This window comes from Martes martes (genome assembly GCF_963455335.1).
Source record: "Martes martes genome assembly, chromosome: 14".
NCBI classification, from domain to species: domain Eukaryota; kingdom Metazoa; phylum Chordata; class Mammalia; order Carnivora; family Mustelidae; genus Martes; species Martes martes.
In genome coordinates this window covers 38592423-38608414 of record NC_137902.1, presented here as the reverse complement: position 1 = coordinate 38608414, position 15992 = coordinate 38592423, and the positions used below count along the sequence as shown (strand labels likewise).

Below are 15992 nucleotides of genomic sequence, written 5' to 3'. Positions count from 1 at the left end.
TTTATCCTCCCCCACTTCTGCTTCTGGGACCCTAGACTATGATTGTTATTATATGTGATGGAGTCATGGAGTTCCCTATGTCTATTCTCATGCTGTATAATTCTTTTTGCTCTCTTTTATTCAGCTTCCTTATTTTCCATTATTTTGTCTTCTAATTGACTAATTCATTCTCTGCTTCTTCCAGCCTGCTATTCATTGCATCAATCCTGTTTCCAATCTCAGTAATGGCATTCTTCATTTCTGGCTGATTCTTTTTCAACTCTTTTACTTCTGTGGTCAGTCTTCCTGAAGTCTTCCATTCCTTTGTCAAGCCCAGCAAGTATCCTTATAATCATTGCTTTACATTCTCCATGAGGCATATTGCTCCACTTAGATCTCTGGCTGTGGCCTTATCTTTTCTTTCAATTCAGATGAATTCCTCCATGTTGGCATTTTGTCTAAGTTTCTGCTTTCTTCTGCGTGTTGAAAAAGCCAGCTATGTTTCTTCCTCTTGAGAGTAATGGCAATGAAGAAGAGATCATGTAGTATCCAGGGCCTAGCACTTCAAGGAGTGTCTGTGGTGTGTGCTATGTGTGTGGTTAGTTGCAGAGGCTCTCCTTACCTATGGTGGGCAGCGTTTGTTCCTTAGCCAGAATGTGGTGAGTTTCAACTCAGTGTGCTCTGGTCTGCTGTGAAATGAGACGTCATTTGCTTCTAGACCTGAAGCCCTGCAGAATTGTGTGGTTGGGAGACATTGTGTGCGCTAGAGCTTGGGAGGGCTTAGGCAGGTCTTCTGGGGAGAGGTCTGCCAAGCTGAGTCTGGGACAAGCTTCACTGAGAAGGGTAGTCCCATCAGAGTACAGGGGCATGGGACTTGATGTAATCTAGTTAGGCTGCCATTGCCAGTGCTTTGGTGCTTCCTGCAGGTGGCTCCATGTTTATGCTGGGGTAGAGGGAGGGAAATCACACTGGTCAGCCCCTTTCTTCCCAGAAAGGTATCTCTGGGAATGCTGCCTCTCAGGGATGTGGTCTAAGAAGAGTGAGTAATTCCCTTCTGTGTGTCCCAGGCATTCTTCACACAGCCATTTCTACACCATTTCCTCTAGGGCATTTGCCTGCTTTCTGTCCAAGAGTAGGGCAGTGCCCTCTGGGATCTATCTTAGCCAAGCCTGCTCTCCTTTAAACTTCAGGCTTTCAGCCCCGCTGGTTGCAAGAACTCATGAAAATCAGCCGTGTTCATTTCTCCAGCCAATAACTTTGGGATATGTTCTCCTTGTGCAGTCTCCTTTTGTGTTCTACACTCCTTTGTCCTTCTCCATGACCATGGCTCTCTCCCCTCTGCAGCACATGCGATCATTTCTCCACTAAACCACACTTCCTATCTTCTTTGATGTGGTCTCTTCTGTGTCTTTTGTTGTGGAGTTTGTTCTGTCAGTCTTCAGGTTGATTTCTGGGGTTAGGATGATTTGATGGTTAAGTAGTTCTGTTTGTGATGTAAGATGTGCCTAGGGTACTCCTACTCCCCCACTATCTTTTCACCTCACCCCCCCCACCCCCATCCAGGATATTTAAATTTAAAGAGGGAAGACCTGGGGAAAAAAGGGATATTCCACCTTGGTGGAAGAGGAAGTCCTTAATGAACTCCTTGAAATCAAAGTTATTTTGAAATGAAAGACATTTCTTTGGGAAAGCATTCCTCAAATGGCAGCCCATGAAATTTGAGGTAAGGATTGATTCACAGAAGACCTTTCATATTATTATTATGTGTATAATTTGCACTAAAGGTGTGAATTTCTGGAGAAATAAAGTAGGTAGTAGAAGAAAATTGTGTCTTCATTTGAGGTATCCTAGAAACAGACCCAGAAGCAAGGATTTGAAGACCAGTAGTTTATTGGAGAGCTGGTTCCAGGGAAGACCAGTAGGGAGAAGGGGAAGTGATACAGTAAAAAGAATTTTGTATTATCAAGCCAGTTACCCTTTTGGGAAATTGGAGCCCGTGTCACTGTGGAATTCTGTGTAGCAGTGTAGAACACTCTTCAGAGTTATTCAAACCCAGAAGAACAGAAAATGGGGTGTGTATGTGACAATTCTCCACCCACCATTCACTGAGTATTGCTTGTGGGAGTGTTCCTTTTCTAGCACTTCTAACATGTCTTTACATAGAATGAATGTCTGGCATGTCTTGTGCTCCCAGGCCCAGAACGCAGTGCTCTGGTAGAGTTTGCAGCAGTTTTCAGTAAACACTCGCCAGATTGCCTGACAAGTTGAATACCAAGGCAATATGGTTGGGGTCTAGCAGTGTCTTCTTCATTCTACCCTTTACATTAATTAGATTTACCTGCCCATCTGCGAAGAGAGAGAGTTTGACTTCTTCCTTGCCAATTTGGATACCTTTTATTTCTCTTTGTTGTCTGATTGCTGTTGCTAGGACTTCTAATACTATGTTGAACAAGAGTGGTGAGAGTGGGCATCCTTGTCGTGTTCCTGATCTCAATGGGAAGGCTGCAAGCTTTTTCCCATTGAGGATGATATTTGCTGTGGGTTTTTCATAGATAGATTTGATGAAGTTCAGGAATGTTCCCTCTATCCCTATACTTTGAAGCGTTTTAATCAGGAACGGATGCTGGATTTTGTCAAAAGCTTTTTCTGCATCAATGGAGAGGATCATGTGGTTCTTCTCTCTTCTCTTATTGATTTGTTCTATCACATTGATTGATTTGTGAATGTTGAACCATCCTTGTAACCCAGGGATGAATCCTACCTGGTCATGGTGGATAATCTTTTTAATGTGCTGTTGGATCCTGTTTGCTAGGATCTTGTTGAGAATCTTAGCATCCATATTCATCAGTGATATCGGTCTGAAATTCTCCTTTTTGGTAGGGTCTTTGCCTGGTTTGGGGATCAGGGTGATGCTGGCTTCATAAAAAGAGTCTGGAAGTTTTCCTTCTGCTTCAATTTTTTGAAACAGCTTCAGGAGAATAGGTATTATTTCTTCTTTGAAAGTTTGATAGAATTCCCCAGGGAATCCGTCAGGTCCTGGGCTCTTGTTTTTTGGGAGGTTTTTGATCACTGCTTCAATCTCGTTACTAGATATCGGTCTATTCAGGTTGTCAATTTCTTCCTGGTTCAATTTTGGGAGTTTATAGTTTTCCAGGAATGCATCCATTTCATCTAGGTTGCTTAGCTTATTGGCATATAACTGTTGATAATAGCTTCTGATGATTGTTTCTACTTCCTTGGTGTTAGTTGTGATCTCTCCCTTTTCATTCATAATTTTATTAATTTGGGCTTTCTCTCTTTTCTTTTGGATTAGTGTGGCCAATGGCTTATCGATCTACCTCCAAACTACTAGAACTCATACAGCAATTCAGTAATGTAGCAGGATACAAAGTCAATGTCCAGAAATCAGTGGCTTTCTTATACACTAACAATGAAAATACAGAAAGGCAAATTAGAGAATCGATTCCATTTACTATAGCACCAAAAACCATAAGATACCTCGGAATAAACCTAACCAAAGAGGTTAAAGATCTGTACTCGAGGAACTACAGAACACTCCTAAAAGAAATTGAAGAAGACACAAAAAGATGGAAGACCATTCCATGCTCTTGGATGGGAAGAATAAACATCGTTAAAATGTCTATACTGCCCAGAGCAATCTATACTTTTAATGCCATTCCAATCAAAATTCCACCAGTATTTTTCAAAGAGCTGGAGCAAATAATACTAAAATTTGTATGGAATCAGAAGAGACCCCGAATTGCTAAGGAAATGTTGAAAAACAAAAATAAAACTGGTGGCATCACGTTACCTGATTTCAAGCTTTACTACAAAGCTGTGATCACCAAGACAGCATGGTACTGGCATAAAAACAGACACATGGACCAGTGGAACAGAGTAGAGAGCCCAGATATGGACCCTCAACTCTATGGTCAAATAATCTTTGACAAAACAGGAAAAAATATCCAGTGGAAAAAAGACAGTCTCTTCAATAAATGGTGCTGGGAAAACTGGACAGCTATATGTAGAAGAATGAAACTTGACCATTCTCTTACACCGTACACAAAGATAAACTCGAAATGGATAAAAGACCTCAACGTGAGACAGGAATCCATCAGAATCCTCGAGGAGAACATAGGGAGTAACCTCTTTGATATCAGCCATAGCAACTTCTTTCAAGATATGTCTCCAAAGGCGAAGGAAATAAAGGCAAAGATGAACTTCTGGGACTTCATCAAGATAAAAAGCTTCTGCACAGCAAAAGAAACAGTCATCAAAACAAAGAGGCAACCCACGGAATGGGAGAAGATATTTGCAAATGACAGTACAGATAAAAGGTTGATATCCAGGATCTATAAAGAACTCCTCAAACTCAACACACACAAAACAGATAATCATATCAAAAAATGGGCAGAAGATATGAACAGACACTTCTCCAATGAAGACATACAAATGGCTACCAGACACATGAAAAAATGTTCATCATCACTAGCCATCAGGGAGATTCAAATCAAAACCACATTGAGATACCACCTTACACCAGTTAGAATGGCCAAAATTAGCAAGACAGGAAACAACGTGTGTTGGAGAGGATGTGGAGAAAGGGGAACCCTCTTACACTGTTGGTGGGAATGCAAACTGGTGCAGCCACTTTGGAGAACAGTGTGGAGATTCCTCAGGAAATTAAAAATAGATCTTCCCTATGACCCTGCAATTGCACTGCTGGGTATTTACCCCAAAGATACAGATGTAGTGAAAAGAAGGGCCATCTGTACCCCAATGTTTATAGCAGCAATGGCCACGGTCGCCAAACTGTGGAAAGAACCAAGATGCCCTTCAACGGATGAATGGATAAGGAAGATGTGGTCCATATACACTATGGAGTATTATGCCTCCATCAGAAAGGACGAATACCCAACTTTTGTAGCAACATGGACAGGACTGGAAGAGATTATGTTGAGTGAAATAAGTCAAGCAGAGAAAGTCAAGTATCATATGGTTTCACTTATTGGTGGAGCATAACAAATAATATAGAGGACAAGGGTAGATGGAGAGGAGAAGGGAGTTGAGGGAAATTGGAAGGGGAGGTGAACCATGAGAGACTATGGACTCTGAAAAACAACCTGAGGGTTTTGAAGGGGCGGGGTGGGAGGGTGGGGGAACCAGGTGGTGGGTATTAGGGAGGGCACAGATTGCATGGAGCACTGGGTGTGGTGAAAAAACAATGAATACTGTTACGCTGAAAATAAATAAAAAATTTAAAAAAAAAAAAAAAAAGATTTACCTGCCCATCACTTAAGTTCACTCTGTCCTATTATTTATTCTTCAGTGTAGTGGTTGGTCACCTTTATTAAAGTAAAAAACCTGACTTAGAGCCAAATGATAAGTGGATGAGCTATAGTGCCTGTGCTGTCATGGTTCAAAGGCAAAATACATATTGTATCATCTCCTTTCATGATCATTCATTCTGTATGTTTATCTTCACCCTTTGCCATCATGACCGCTAGCTTCATTTACTTACCCTCTAGGGTAACATAGATCTTCAGCCTGAGGGGTCTGAATCCCTGGTTACTGTGTCTTTAATAGATCATTGTCATGGCTGGTATTAATTTCCAAAGTTATTATCATGGAGACAGCAAGAAGCATCCTAGTGAATTTTGTTAGTTTCCATATTTCTTCCTTCTTCTATTATATTGTAGAAACCCTGTCTCCTCATGTTAGTCAGCATCGCTTATCCTTGCCTATTTATACTACCTCCTTTCATCTTTTTTCACCCCATTCAAATATATAACATTTTCTTCATTGGGAAAAGTTCTTTGGTTCCTGTTACTGTCTAACCCCACCACCATGCCCAGGCCCTAGCAATCCATGGTGTTTTATATTACTATAGGTTAGTTTTGCTTTTTCTAGAGTTTCATATAAATGAAATTGAATAGTCACTCATTAGTGCCTGGTTTCCCTTCTCAATACAATGTTCTTGAAATTCATTTATTTCATTATATCAACAGTTCATTCTTTTTATGATTGAGTAGTATTTCACTAAATGGATAAGCCACCATTCATCTGTTGATGGACTATTGTTTTATTTTTTGCTACTATGAATAAAGCTGTTATAAACACTGTATACAACTGTAGACATACACTGTAATTGCTCTTAGGTCAATACTTAGATGTGAGATTGCTAAGTTATATGGTAAATACATGTCTCATTTTTACCAGTAATGGCCACATTGTTTTCCAAGTGACTGTATTATTTTACATTCTTAACTTCAACATGTTAGAATTCCAGTTGCCTTGCGTTTTTTCTAGCCCTGGGTTATCCACCTTTTAACATTTAGCCATTTCAGTGGGGTTGTCATTTATTACTATTTTTTAGTTTATAAGAAAAATTTAATTTTGCCTCTTGCATAGTAGATCATATTTTTGTGTCCCTCAGCAAAATCATTAGAAAACATTAGTAAATTCAATGTTCCTTTATATATATATATATATATATATATATGTTTCAATATTCCTTTATATTCCTTTATATTTTTGCCTACTGCACACCAAAGGGAGCATTAACTTTGACTCTCTCACAGAGGAATATACCCATGTTTTTATCAGTGCTGCCCTCAATTTCTCAGGTCCCTGAGGATGGCTGGGTCAGTACCAAATGGAGGAGAAATTGTTATATATATATATGTATATATATATACATATATATATGATTTTATTTATTTATTTGACAGAGAGAGATCACAAGTAGGCAGAGAGGCAGGAAGTGGTGGGGAAGCAGGCTCCCCACTGAGCAGAGAGCCCAATGTGGGGCTCAACCCCGGGACCCTGAGACCATGACCTGAGCTAGGCAGATGCTTAACCACTGAGCCACCCAGGCACCCCTAACATATATATTTTTTAAGAGAATAAGGGATTTGTAGCAAGACATATAATTCAACCAGTTTTGAATAGTCCAGTTACTATTTCATCACCAAATATTTGTTTTCTCATTCTCAGTTTTGATCTAGTTAAAACCTCACCTATAGTTAGTTGCCTTTCTGAATCCACCATGATAATTGATCTGTCTTCCCTGCAATGCTGATAGACCCTTATGTTCAATGGACTATGATGACAGTGACAATGATGATGATGGTGAAGATAATGAGGGAAAGTGTAGTGGTGATGGTTGCTTAGCACAGTCCAAGCAAGTATAGGTGCTCAATAATATATATTGAAAGATTAAATGAATGAATGAAAAGTGGCTTTATGGAAGATTTAATACCTGCCAAATACTATGTTCATTTGAGTTTATCTCCTTATTCTTAAAATGATCCTTTTCTGTAGTTAATTTTATTTCCCCTTTAGTAAATTTATTCCCCTTTACTTGCCTTTTATTAGTAAGGCATATAATAACTGTTTACCTGAGTTGGATGTGGTCACTCAGAATTCTAGTTCATATGCAATATCTAGATTTAAATATTCCTTCAATGTGATGTTTGGTTAGGTTCTCAGGATGTCAGGAATTAGAGTTAGAGTCAATACTAATTTTCCAGACAGTTTGGTACTTTAGCCCTGCCTCATTCCAATAAATATTTGTCCAGCTATAAAAGACATTAAATGAGCTGATCAGTACTGTAGCTGTATTCAGAGATCATGTTGTAGGTGAACTTCTCTGTGCATATATTGCCCAGGAAGTTAACTAAAAGGAGGATATGTCCAAGCTAAGGTAGTGCTCCTGAGTTCCATGGCCTAATGCCATCAAAGAATATCTTAATAACATGGCAATTTATTTGTATATAACACCCAGTGCTCCAGGCAACATGTGGCTTCCGTAATCAAAACTAATGTACTCTATGGTGACAAACATAACATGATAAAAAAATTAATAACATGGCAATTTAACCATGGCCTATGACAAGTTACAACTGTGGAATGTATAGTTGAACAATTGCTGAGCTCTAACTAAATATTTTACATGTATTTCAAGTCACAATAATGTGTATAATAATGAGTAATGCTTACGATACCATGTTAAGGAAAAAAACAAAACCGAGTGTGAAATTTGAGGCCAAGTCACACCTTGCCTTCCCCTCCCTGACTGGTCACATGGTATCATAGTAAGTAAATGAAGATCTTGGAGAACCCTTGATTTCACTCATATGTTTAATTTAAGAAACAAAACAGATGAATATAGGTGAAGGTAAGGAAAAGTAAAATAAGATAAATTCAGAAGGAGGCAAACCATGAGAGGTTATTAACTATAAGAAATAACCTGAGGGCTGCTAAGGGGAGTTGGGTGGAGGGATGGGGCAGTTGGGTGATGAGGATTAAGGAGGGTATTTGATATCATGAGCGCTGGGTGTTATATGTAAGTGATGAAACACTATATTTTACTCCAGAATCCAAAAATGCACTATATGGTTACTAAATTGAATTTAAATAAACTTTAAAAAGAGAGGGAAAAAAAGAAGAAAAAATACCCGATAGAACTAAAATTACAGAATAATAATTGGGTAGAAATATAAGAAAATGTCAGAAATCCTAATTACAGTATAATGTTTAGAAACAGTAAATCCTAGATGGATCTAGTACACACCCTTAGCAGATCTCAGGAATATATAGGCAATTCCTGTTTAATGGTAGAACCTGGTAATGAGAATCAAATATGGTTTGTGAAAACATAAACTGGGATCCTACTTCCCACTATTTTACATGGAAAAAGTATAATCTGTGTTAAATCAGTTCTAACTCTCAACAAATATTCTAAAACACAGTAAAAATCTCACTATATACATAATAACCCCCTTGCTAGGGTATAAATACTTAAAACTTTGCTTCATGATTTCTAAGAAGCTAATGTTATTCTTGGCAAACCATTGCTTTTTCTGCATGAATGTGGCTATTCTTAGTACTGCAAAATGCCAAAATCTCCTACCACTTTGTTGACATTCTGTGTCACATGACATGTCTTTCAAACATTCATCATCGTAACTGAGTCTTTCCTTGCACAAAATTTGTTTTCATATTGTATTAAGTTTTGGAGTTAGAAATACTAGTATTTTGCAAATACTGTTCATTGACAAGTTCTACTGAGAGATATATTATCTGAAGTTTAAGCACTAAAACCACGAATTTTGTACCTGGAAGTTGTTCTGCAGGGTAGATGGGGAAGTTTGGATTAATACGTATATGTCAACATACCAATCACCACAAACCCTTCATGTATTAGACTGGGTTCTCTGTTAATTGCTAGCTCATATTTCTTCTAGATCAGGTTTTTATCCATCAGAGATGGCTTCAGTAATAGTCAACAAATAACATGGAAGAAAATACCCAGAAAAATATAAAGGAAAACTCACATTTCTACAGAGACTAATGAGATGAAACCACAGAGACTTTGTATAGAAGGAACATTCACCTTATAAAGAGAAAAACAAAACAAAATAGTTTCCTTGCATAAAAATCCATATTAAAAAATAAAGAAGATAATACAGACTTCATATTCTCTCTTCAAAAAGAACAAGAAACAGAAATTAGTAATAATTTTATAAATAATACTTTCTGGGCATCCTACATAACATCAAAGAGCTATTTGAAGTCACCACTAGAGAAATCTAAACACTTTAACCTACTGGAATTTCTAATGACCCCTCTCCGTACATAATTGCTTTGGTTTTATTTTTTTTTCCTTCTTGTTTTAAAATATGATCTTGGTTTTCTCCCTAAGACTCTTGGAATTCTTTTTCTGCTTTAGTTCCAGGGATTTCTGGACTCATCATCATCATCATCATCATCATCATCATTGTCAATGTCATCACCACCACCACCATCATGCTGCTAAATACTAAATTTTAAAATTTCACTATTTGTATTGATTTACTCAATCCACATCTTATTTCACAGATGAGGAAACAACGATGCAGTTTTTACTTTTTTTGGGGGGGGGATCATTTGTTTATTTCATGGGAACTGTCAAGCAGATAGTATATGAAAAGCAAATTTTATGAATCCTAGCTACCCTTAATGTTTGTAACTTATTTTAACATTTTGTCAATAGCTGAATGGTTATGAGATTCTACACTGAAAATCATTCACCCAAAGCTTAAAACCCACATCCTACTTTCTTCCACCAACAAAAGATGAGACAGAAGTTGATATCTGGAATTCTTTGGTCTTTTTCAGAAAAGACATTTTTATTTATTTTTGAATCCAGAAAGATGTTAAGATTTCTTTATATTTCATGTAAATTATATAATGTCATGTCTAGATACCAGCCTTTATAATTTATTGAGCTGTTCATATAGGCAATTTGGAGATTGACTTGATTGTTTATGTAATAATTTATTCCCCTCTTTTTACTGTTCTCTATGCCAAAATCCCTAATAGGCAGAATTTGGATATTCTGGACCAAATTACTTTCCCTACAATTTTTCTACCTCCTTTTCTGTTGGTATTTTACTTTGAAACGTCTCTGTTTACTTATTTGTCAAGAATCCTTATGATTCTTTCCTTTCAGCCATTATACTTTTAATTTATAAAAAGTTTTTTCTTTTGTTGATTGTTGACCTCAATACTTAGTGGTGTTTTAAGGATGTAGTATTATCTTGGAGCACCCTGTGCTGAATTTTGTTTTTCATTTTCTCTTTTGATGGGTTTGGAGGGAAGAGGTAGCCGCAGTTGTTTCCACCCTGCTCTACCCTACCCTCTAGATCACAGCAGCTGGCACTCTGGGAACTACATTTTAGAGACTCCCTTGCCAGCAGGGTTCCAGATTGAATCCCACATTATGAAAAGTATAGTGTGATGGATAGAAGGTAGAAGGAAGGCAGAGCCATGATTGGTCCATTAAAAGCAACTGTTATGTGGGTTGCAAAAAAAAAAAATTGTATCAAGGAATAGAAGGCTGGAGAACCCAGTGTGCTAATGGCAGAAAATTTAATAAAACTGTAGAGCCCAGTTACTCTGAAACACACTCACATTCCCAATGAAGCCATAGTGATCTTATTAATGCAAATGTGACCTAGCTTACCAGCATTTCAACCTTAATGAATCCCCTGTTGCCCTCAGATAAACTAAATGTCACCCAAATATCTTCTTATTTTGGTTCTTGAAAGTCTATTTCCATTCAACTACTGAAAAACTCTCTTCCTGAATGTGGTATTTGACATCACTGATAATTTAGACTCTGCCTATGCCTTCAGCTCAGCTTGTTCTATTTCTTTTCCATCTCACCATCACTAAAGCATATCAAGGAATCATTTTATAGTTTCATGCTTCACAAATGTTGTTGACCATCTTGAAATGCCCTTCATTTCTATTGCCAAATGGAAAATGTCTTGTGTCTTCCAAAAATCACCTTTTCTTTTTTTTTTTTTTTAAAGATTTTATTTATTTATTTGACAGCAAGAGAGAGAGAGATCACAAGTAGGCAGAGAGACAGGCAAAGAGAGAAGGGGAAGCAGGCTCCCTGCTGAGCAGAGAACCAATGCGGGGCACGACCCTGAGATCATGACCTGAGGGAAAAGCAGAGGCTTAACCCACTGAGACACCCAGGTGCCCCCCAAAATCACCTTTTCTATGAAGTCTCCAAAACATATAAAGAGAGAGAAATGCAAACATCACTAGGGGAAAAATACAAGAAAATTACAATGAGATATCATCTCACACTCTTTAGATGGTTATTACCAAAACCTCAGAAAGGATAAGTGTTAGGAAGGAAGTTGAGAAAAAAAGAACCCTTGTACACTATTGATGAAAATGTAAATTTGTGCAGCCACTCTGGTAAACAATATAGTGTTTCCTGACACATTTCAAAATAGAATTACCATTTGATCCAGCAAATCTCACCTCTGGGTATATATCCAGAGAAATTTAAATATGGATCTCAAAGAGACATCTGTACTTACATGTTCACTATAGTAGTTTTCACAATAACTAAGATAGGCAAATACCCTAAAAGTCCATGTAAAAAAGAATGGGTAAAGAAAATGTGGCATATATACATACGGAATATCATTCAGCCTTTATAAAGAAGATCCTGCCACTTGCAACAACATGGATATAACTGGATGACAGCATCCTAAGTAAAATAGACCTGCAACACTGCACTGCTCTCACTTATATGTGGAATCTAAACAAATACATGGAAGCAGAGTGTAGAATTGTGGTTGTCAGGGACTGAGGGAGGGAGAATAGGTAGGTATTGATCAAGTTTCAATTATACATAATAAGCTCTATAGATCTGTATAACATAGGGCCTGTGACTAACAATATTTTATTGCCTACTTAAAATTTTGCTAAGTGGGCATATCTTAAATTAAGTTCTTTTACTTACCATGTAAGGGCAAAAAAATCAACAAGGGGGGCCAGGAGGAAGTGCCTGGAAGTGATAGATAAGTTAATGGCATTGATAGTGATGATGGTTTCAAGGGTGTATACTTATCTCCGAACACACCAAATTATAAACATTATATCTACAGCTTCTTGTATGTCATTCATATCTCAATGAAGTGGTTTGATTTTTTGATTGGAAGTATTATAAATATAGAATTAACTTAGGGAATTTGTCTCAATAAAACGTTTTATAGGACCACAATCTAGTGCACTAATTTCCTCATTAGGGTTGTCCTTCATGGGGGGCCCATATATGGCTGGTAACTACCATTCTGGATTTATAGACTCAGTTTTGTATTTCTGGTCTTCACTTTTCTATTTGTCATGCTCACTCTTTAATCATAGTATCTCTCAAGGTAATACAAAATGCATTTAGTTACTTTAAATATAATCAGTTATTATCAAATCCTGGCTAACACCTTGGGAGACACTCAAACTCTTTTCAGTAATATGACCATGATTTCCTGATTCATTACTAAATTACTGAAACTCATCTACTTCCATACACTCTTCAGTAGTTCAGATCCCAGGGTGGAACATTACTTCCATGTTCCTGTAACATCTTTTTGCTATGTCCATGAGTATTTTCAAGTGGACCCTAGAGATTATATGGCTCAAGCTTCATATTTTTTAAAGACTTTATTTATTTATTTGGCAGAGGTCACAAGTAGGCAGAGAGGCAGGCAGAGAGAGAGGGAGAAGCAGGCTTCCCGCTGAGCAGAGAGCCCGATTCAGGACTCGATCCCAGGACCCTGGGATCATGACCTGAGCCGAAGGCAGAGGCTTAACCCACTGAGCCACCCAGGCACCCCTCAATCTTCATTCATATTTTGTGAAGAAGAGGACTTACATATTTTTGAAAGTTGACCAGTTAGTTGAAGGCAGTACCAGGCTTGTCCAGTGTAAATGATTCAGAGTCTAATCTGGCCCCACTGCATTCCATCCCTACTGCCGCTTCCCTAAGCCTGCAATTTTTTGTTGGGAAAGAGAATGGGTACAGTGTCTGTATACATTTTCCCACTTTGATCTTGGCTTTTCCAAACTCCTGTTAATACAATGTGTACAGATAATCATGTTAATTTTTAGGACATGTTGGGTATTTCTTTATTGTCAATCAGATAAAATTGAAATTTGTAATAGAATGCTCAAGGCCAAATAGGATCTAATCATGGAGTAGGATATGTTGCATACAATGAATTTGATATTTAGCTTCAGGGTTTGGTTTAAAAATAAAATAAAAATTGTGTTAATCTTTTAGAGCTATTTCCTCAGAAGAAAAAAATAGACACATCCTAGCTGGAAAATAGATGCAAAACGTACAAAAATTTAAAGGTTGACTTCATGGAAAAGTTTTTAAAATAGATTATCAATCAGAAGATAACATTATAGTGGACAACATCAGTCAACCAGGAAAAAATGTTTAATTTGTTTATTTTCAATACATTATGAAGTAGATAAGCAAATAACTCAGGTTCCCCCAACTTGAATATTTGGGATAAATTACAGAAGCCTGAAATAAGTGCTCCCTTCCAATGATCTACACAAACATTCTATGGTAACAGCTTTAAGAGAGGAATTAATTATATGTATGTATTACGCATCTGAGGTGCTGTAGATAGAATAAATAATTTAGGAAATAGGAACTGGTCAGCCAAGGGGTGCTGTGGTCATTCCCTGTCCTTAGAGAATGGCCTAAACCTTAGAACAATTCTGTTTCTCTCCAGCCTGAGATTGATACATATATATGTAGCTAAGCTAAGGGCCAAGAACAGCATTTCAGAGCATGCCTGATGCAAACCATATATATTCCAAGGTGAACTGCATTATGACCAATATTTCCTTGAGTTAGGCATGGAAGGAATGTGAACCCAAGTGTTGGTACTATTTCCATCCTTTCCTTTCTAACCACAACATAATATACAACCTTCTAAAATTTAATTATCTAAGTACCTCTTGGTAAATCATTATTAATTTCATTTTGCCATGTTTATGGCTAGAGAGAAGTGAAATAAAAAGTGTATAAATCTATAAAATTTTGGAAATTTCAAGCACATGGTTTATATCAGAGGGAGAAATAAAAATTCAATAAATGATTTTTTTTGAAAACAGATTTCCATTTTTCTAGGGATGTATGTACAGGGTTCAAATGAAGTAGCCAGGGAAAATGCATTAGGCCCCATATTATGGGCCATAATGAAGACACCTGGTTTTCAGAAGTCTTCCACTCCAAATCCTTGTGATATTATTTTTATCTTGATATTTTCATTCTGCACATCGTCTCCTTCAGAGCCTGGTGGACCTGTTTGTTCCGCAGAGTGTAGATGACAGGGTTGAGCAACGGGGTCACCACTGTGTTCACAAGGGCAGCCTCCCTGTTGGAGTCCAGCCTGTTCACTTGCTTTGGTTTCACATATATGAACACACAGCTGCCGTACATCAGAGAGAGGACAAGGAGGTGAGAGGAGCAGGTGGAGAAAGCACTCTGTTTCTCCTTGGCTGATGGGAGTCGTATGATTGTGACTACTATGTTGCTGTATGCAATGATGGTTATGATAAGGGATGTTATAAGGATAAACAAAGCGAGGGCAAAAGTCAACATTTCAAAAGACCTGGTGTCAGAGCAGGAGAGATGAATCAGGGGTCCAATGTCACAGAAGAAGTGGGGGATGATAAGGGGACCACAGAAGGATAACTGGGAAAACTTTATTAGTGGACCAGTGATGAAAGGGAAGGGCAAAGCGAAGCACGCAGTGACCAGGAGGGAGCAAGTCTTCAAGCTCATGATGATCGGGTAATGCAGAGGCTTGCAAATGGCCACATACCGATCCAAAGACATCACTGCTATGAGGAGGAAACCTGTTGCTCCCAGAAATACAGTAATAAAGGCTTGTATGAAACAGGCAGGAAAGGAAATGGTTTGCCTGCCTAAAAGAAAGATGAGCAACAACTTAGGAATAACAGCATTTATGACACCACACTCCAAGAAGGAGAAAATGCTGAGGAGCAAGTACATTGGTGTGTGGAGCCGGGAATCAGCACAGGTGATGGTGATTATGACAGCATTGCCTACAGTGGACGCCACATATGCTAGCAGGTGCACCAGGAAGAGGACCTTTCCCATATGCTGGATGGCAGGAAACCCCTCCAAGGTGAATTCTTGGACAGTTGTCCCATTCCTCATTTCCACGGATATCTCCTTCTACAGCAGCATCCCTGCTCATCTTAACCTACAATAGAGACATCAGGGAATACAAAGGTTTTAGAGGAGCATATGATTAAGTTATTTCCTTATCCAAGAGATTGGCTAGGCTGAGAGAAAAACGGTTTAGGCGGTTGGTCCTTGAATCAGAAGGACCTGAATTCAATACTTGTTCAATACTGAGGTTGTTTTTTTCTATTGTGTTATGTTAGTCACCATATAGTACATCATTAGTTTTTGATGTAGTATTCCAAGATTCATTGTTTGCATATAACACCCACTGCCTCAATACTGAGTTCTAACTCCTGAGAGATGGATCATCTTTTAAAAGGAAGTTAATCTTTGTGAACCTCATTTTACTCTCTATAGAATGAAGATGATAGGATCTATCTGTTCATGTTCTCATGAGACATAATTAAGATAAAGCATGTAAATCGTTTGA

At 38.0% G+C, this 15992-nt stretch overlaps 1 protein-coding gene across 1 annotated transcript; it reads right to left on the bottom strand.

Moving 5' to 3' along the window:
* Positions 1–14599: 14599 nt before the first annotated feature.
* LOC308355189 (olfactory receptor 6C74-like) lies at positions 14600–15532 on the bottom strand (the record flags this gene model as incomplete). The annotated part of the gene is made up of 1 exon (XM_080823212.1): positions 14600–15532. One exon carries the CDS (start codon positions 15530–15532, stop codon positions 14600–14602), a length of 933 nt encoding a protein of 310 aa, XP_080679338.1.
* Positions 15533–15992: the final 460 nt, after the last annotated feature.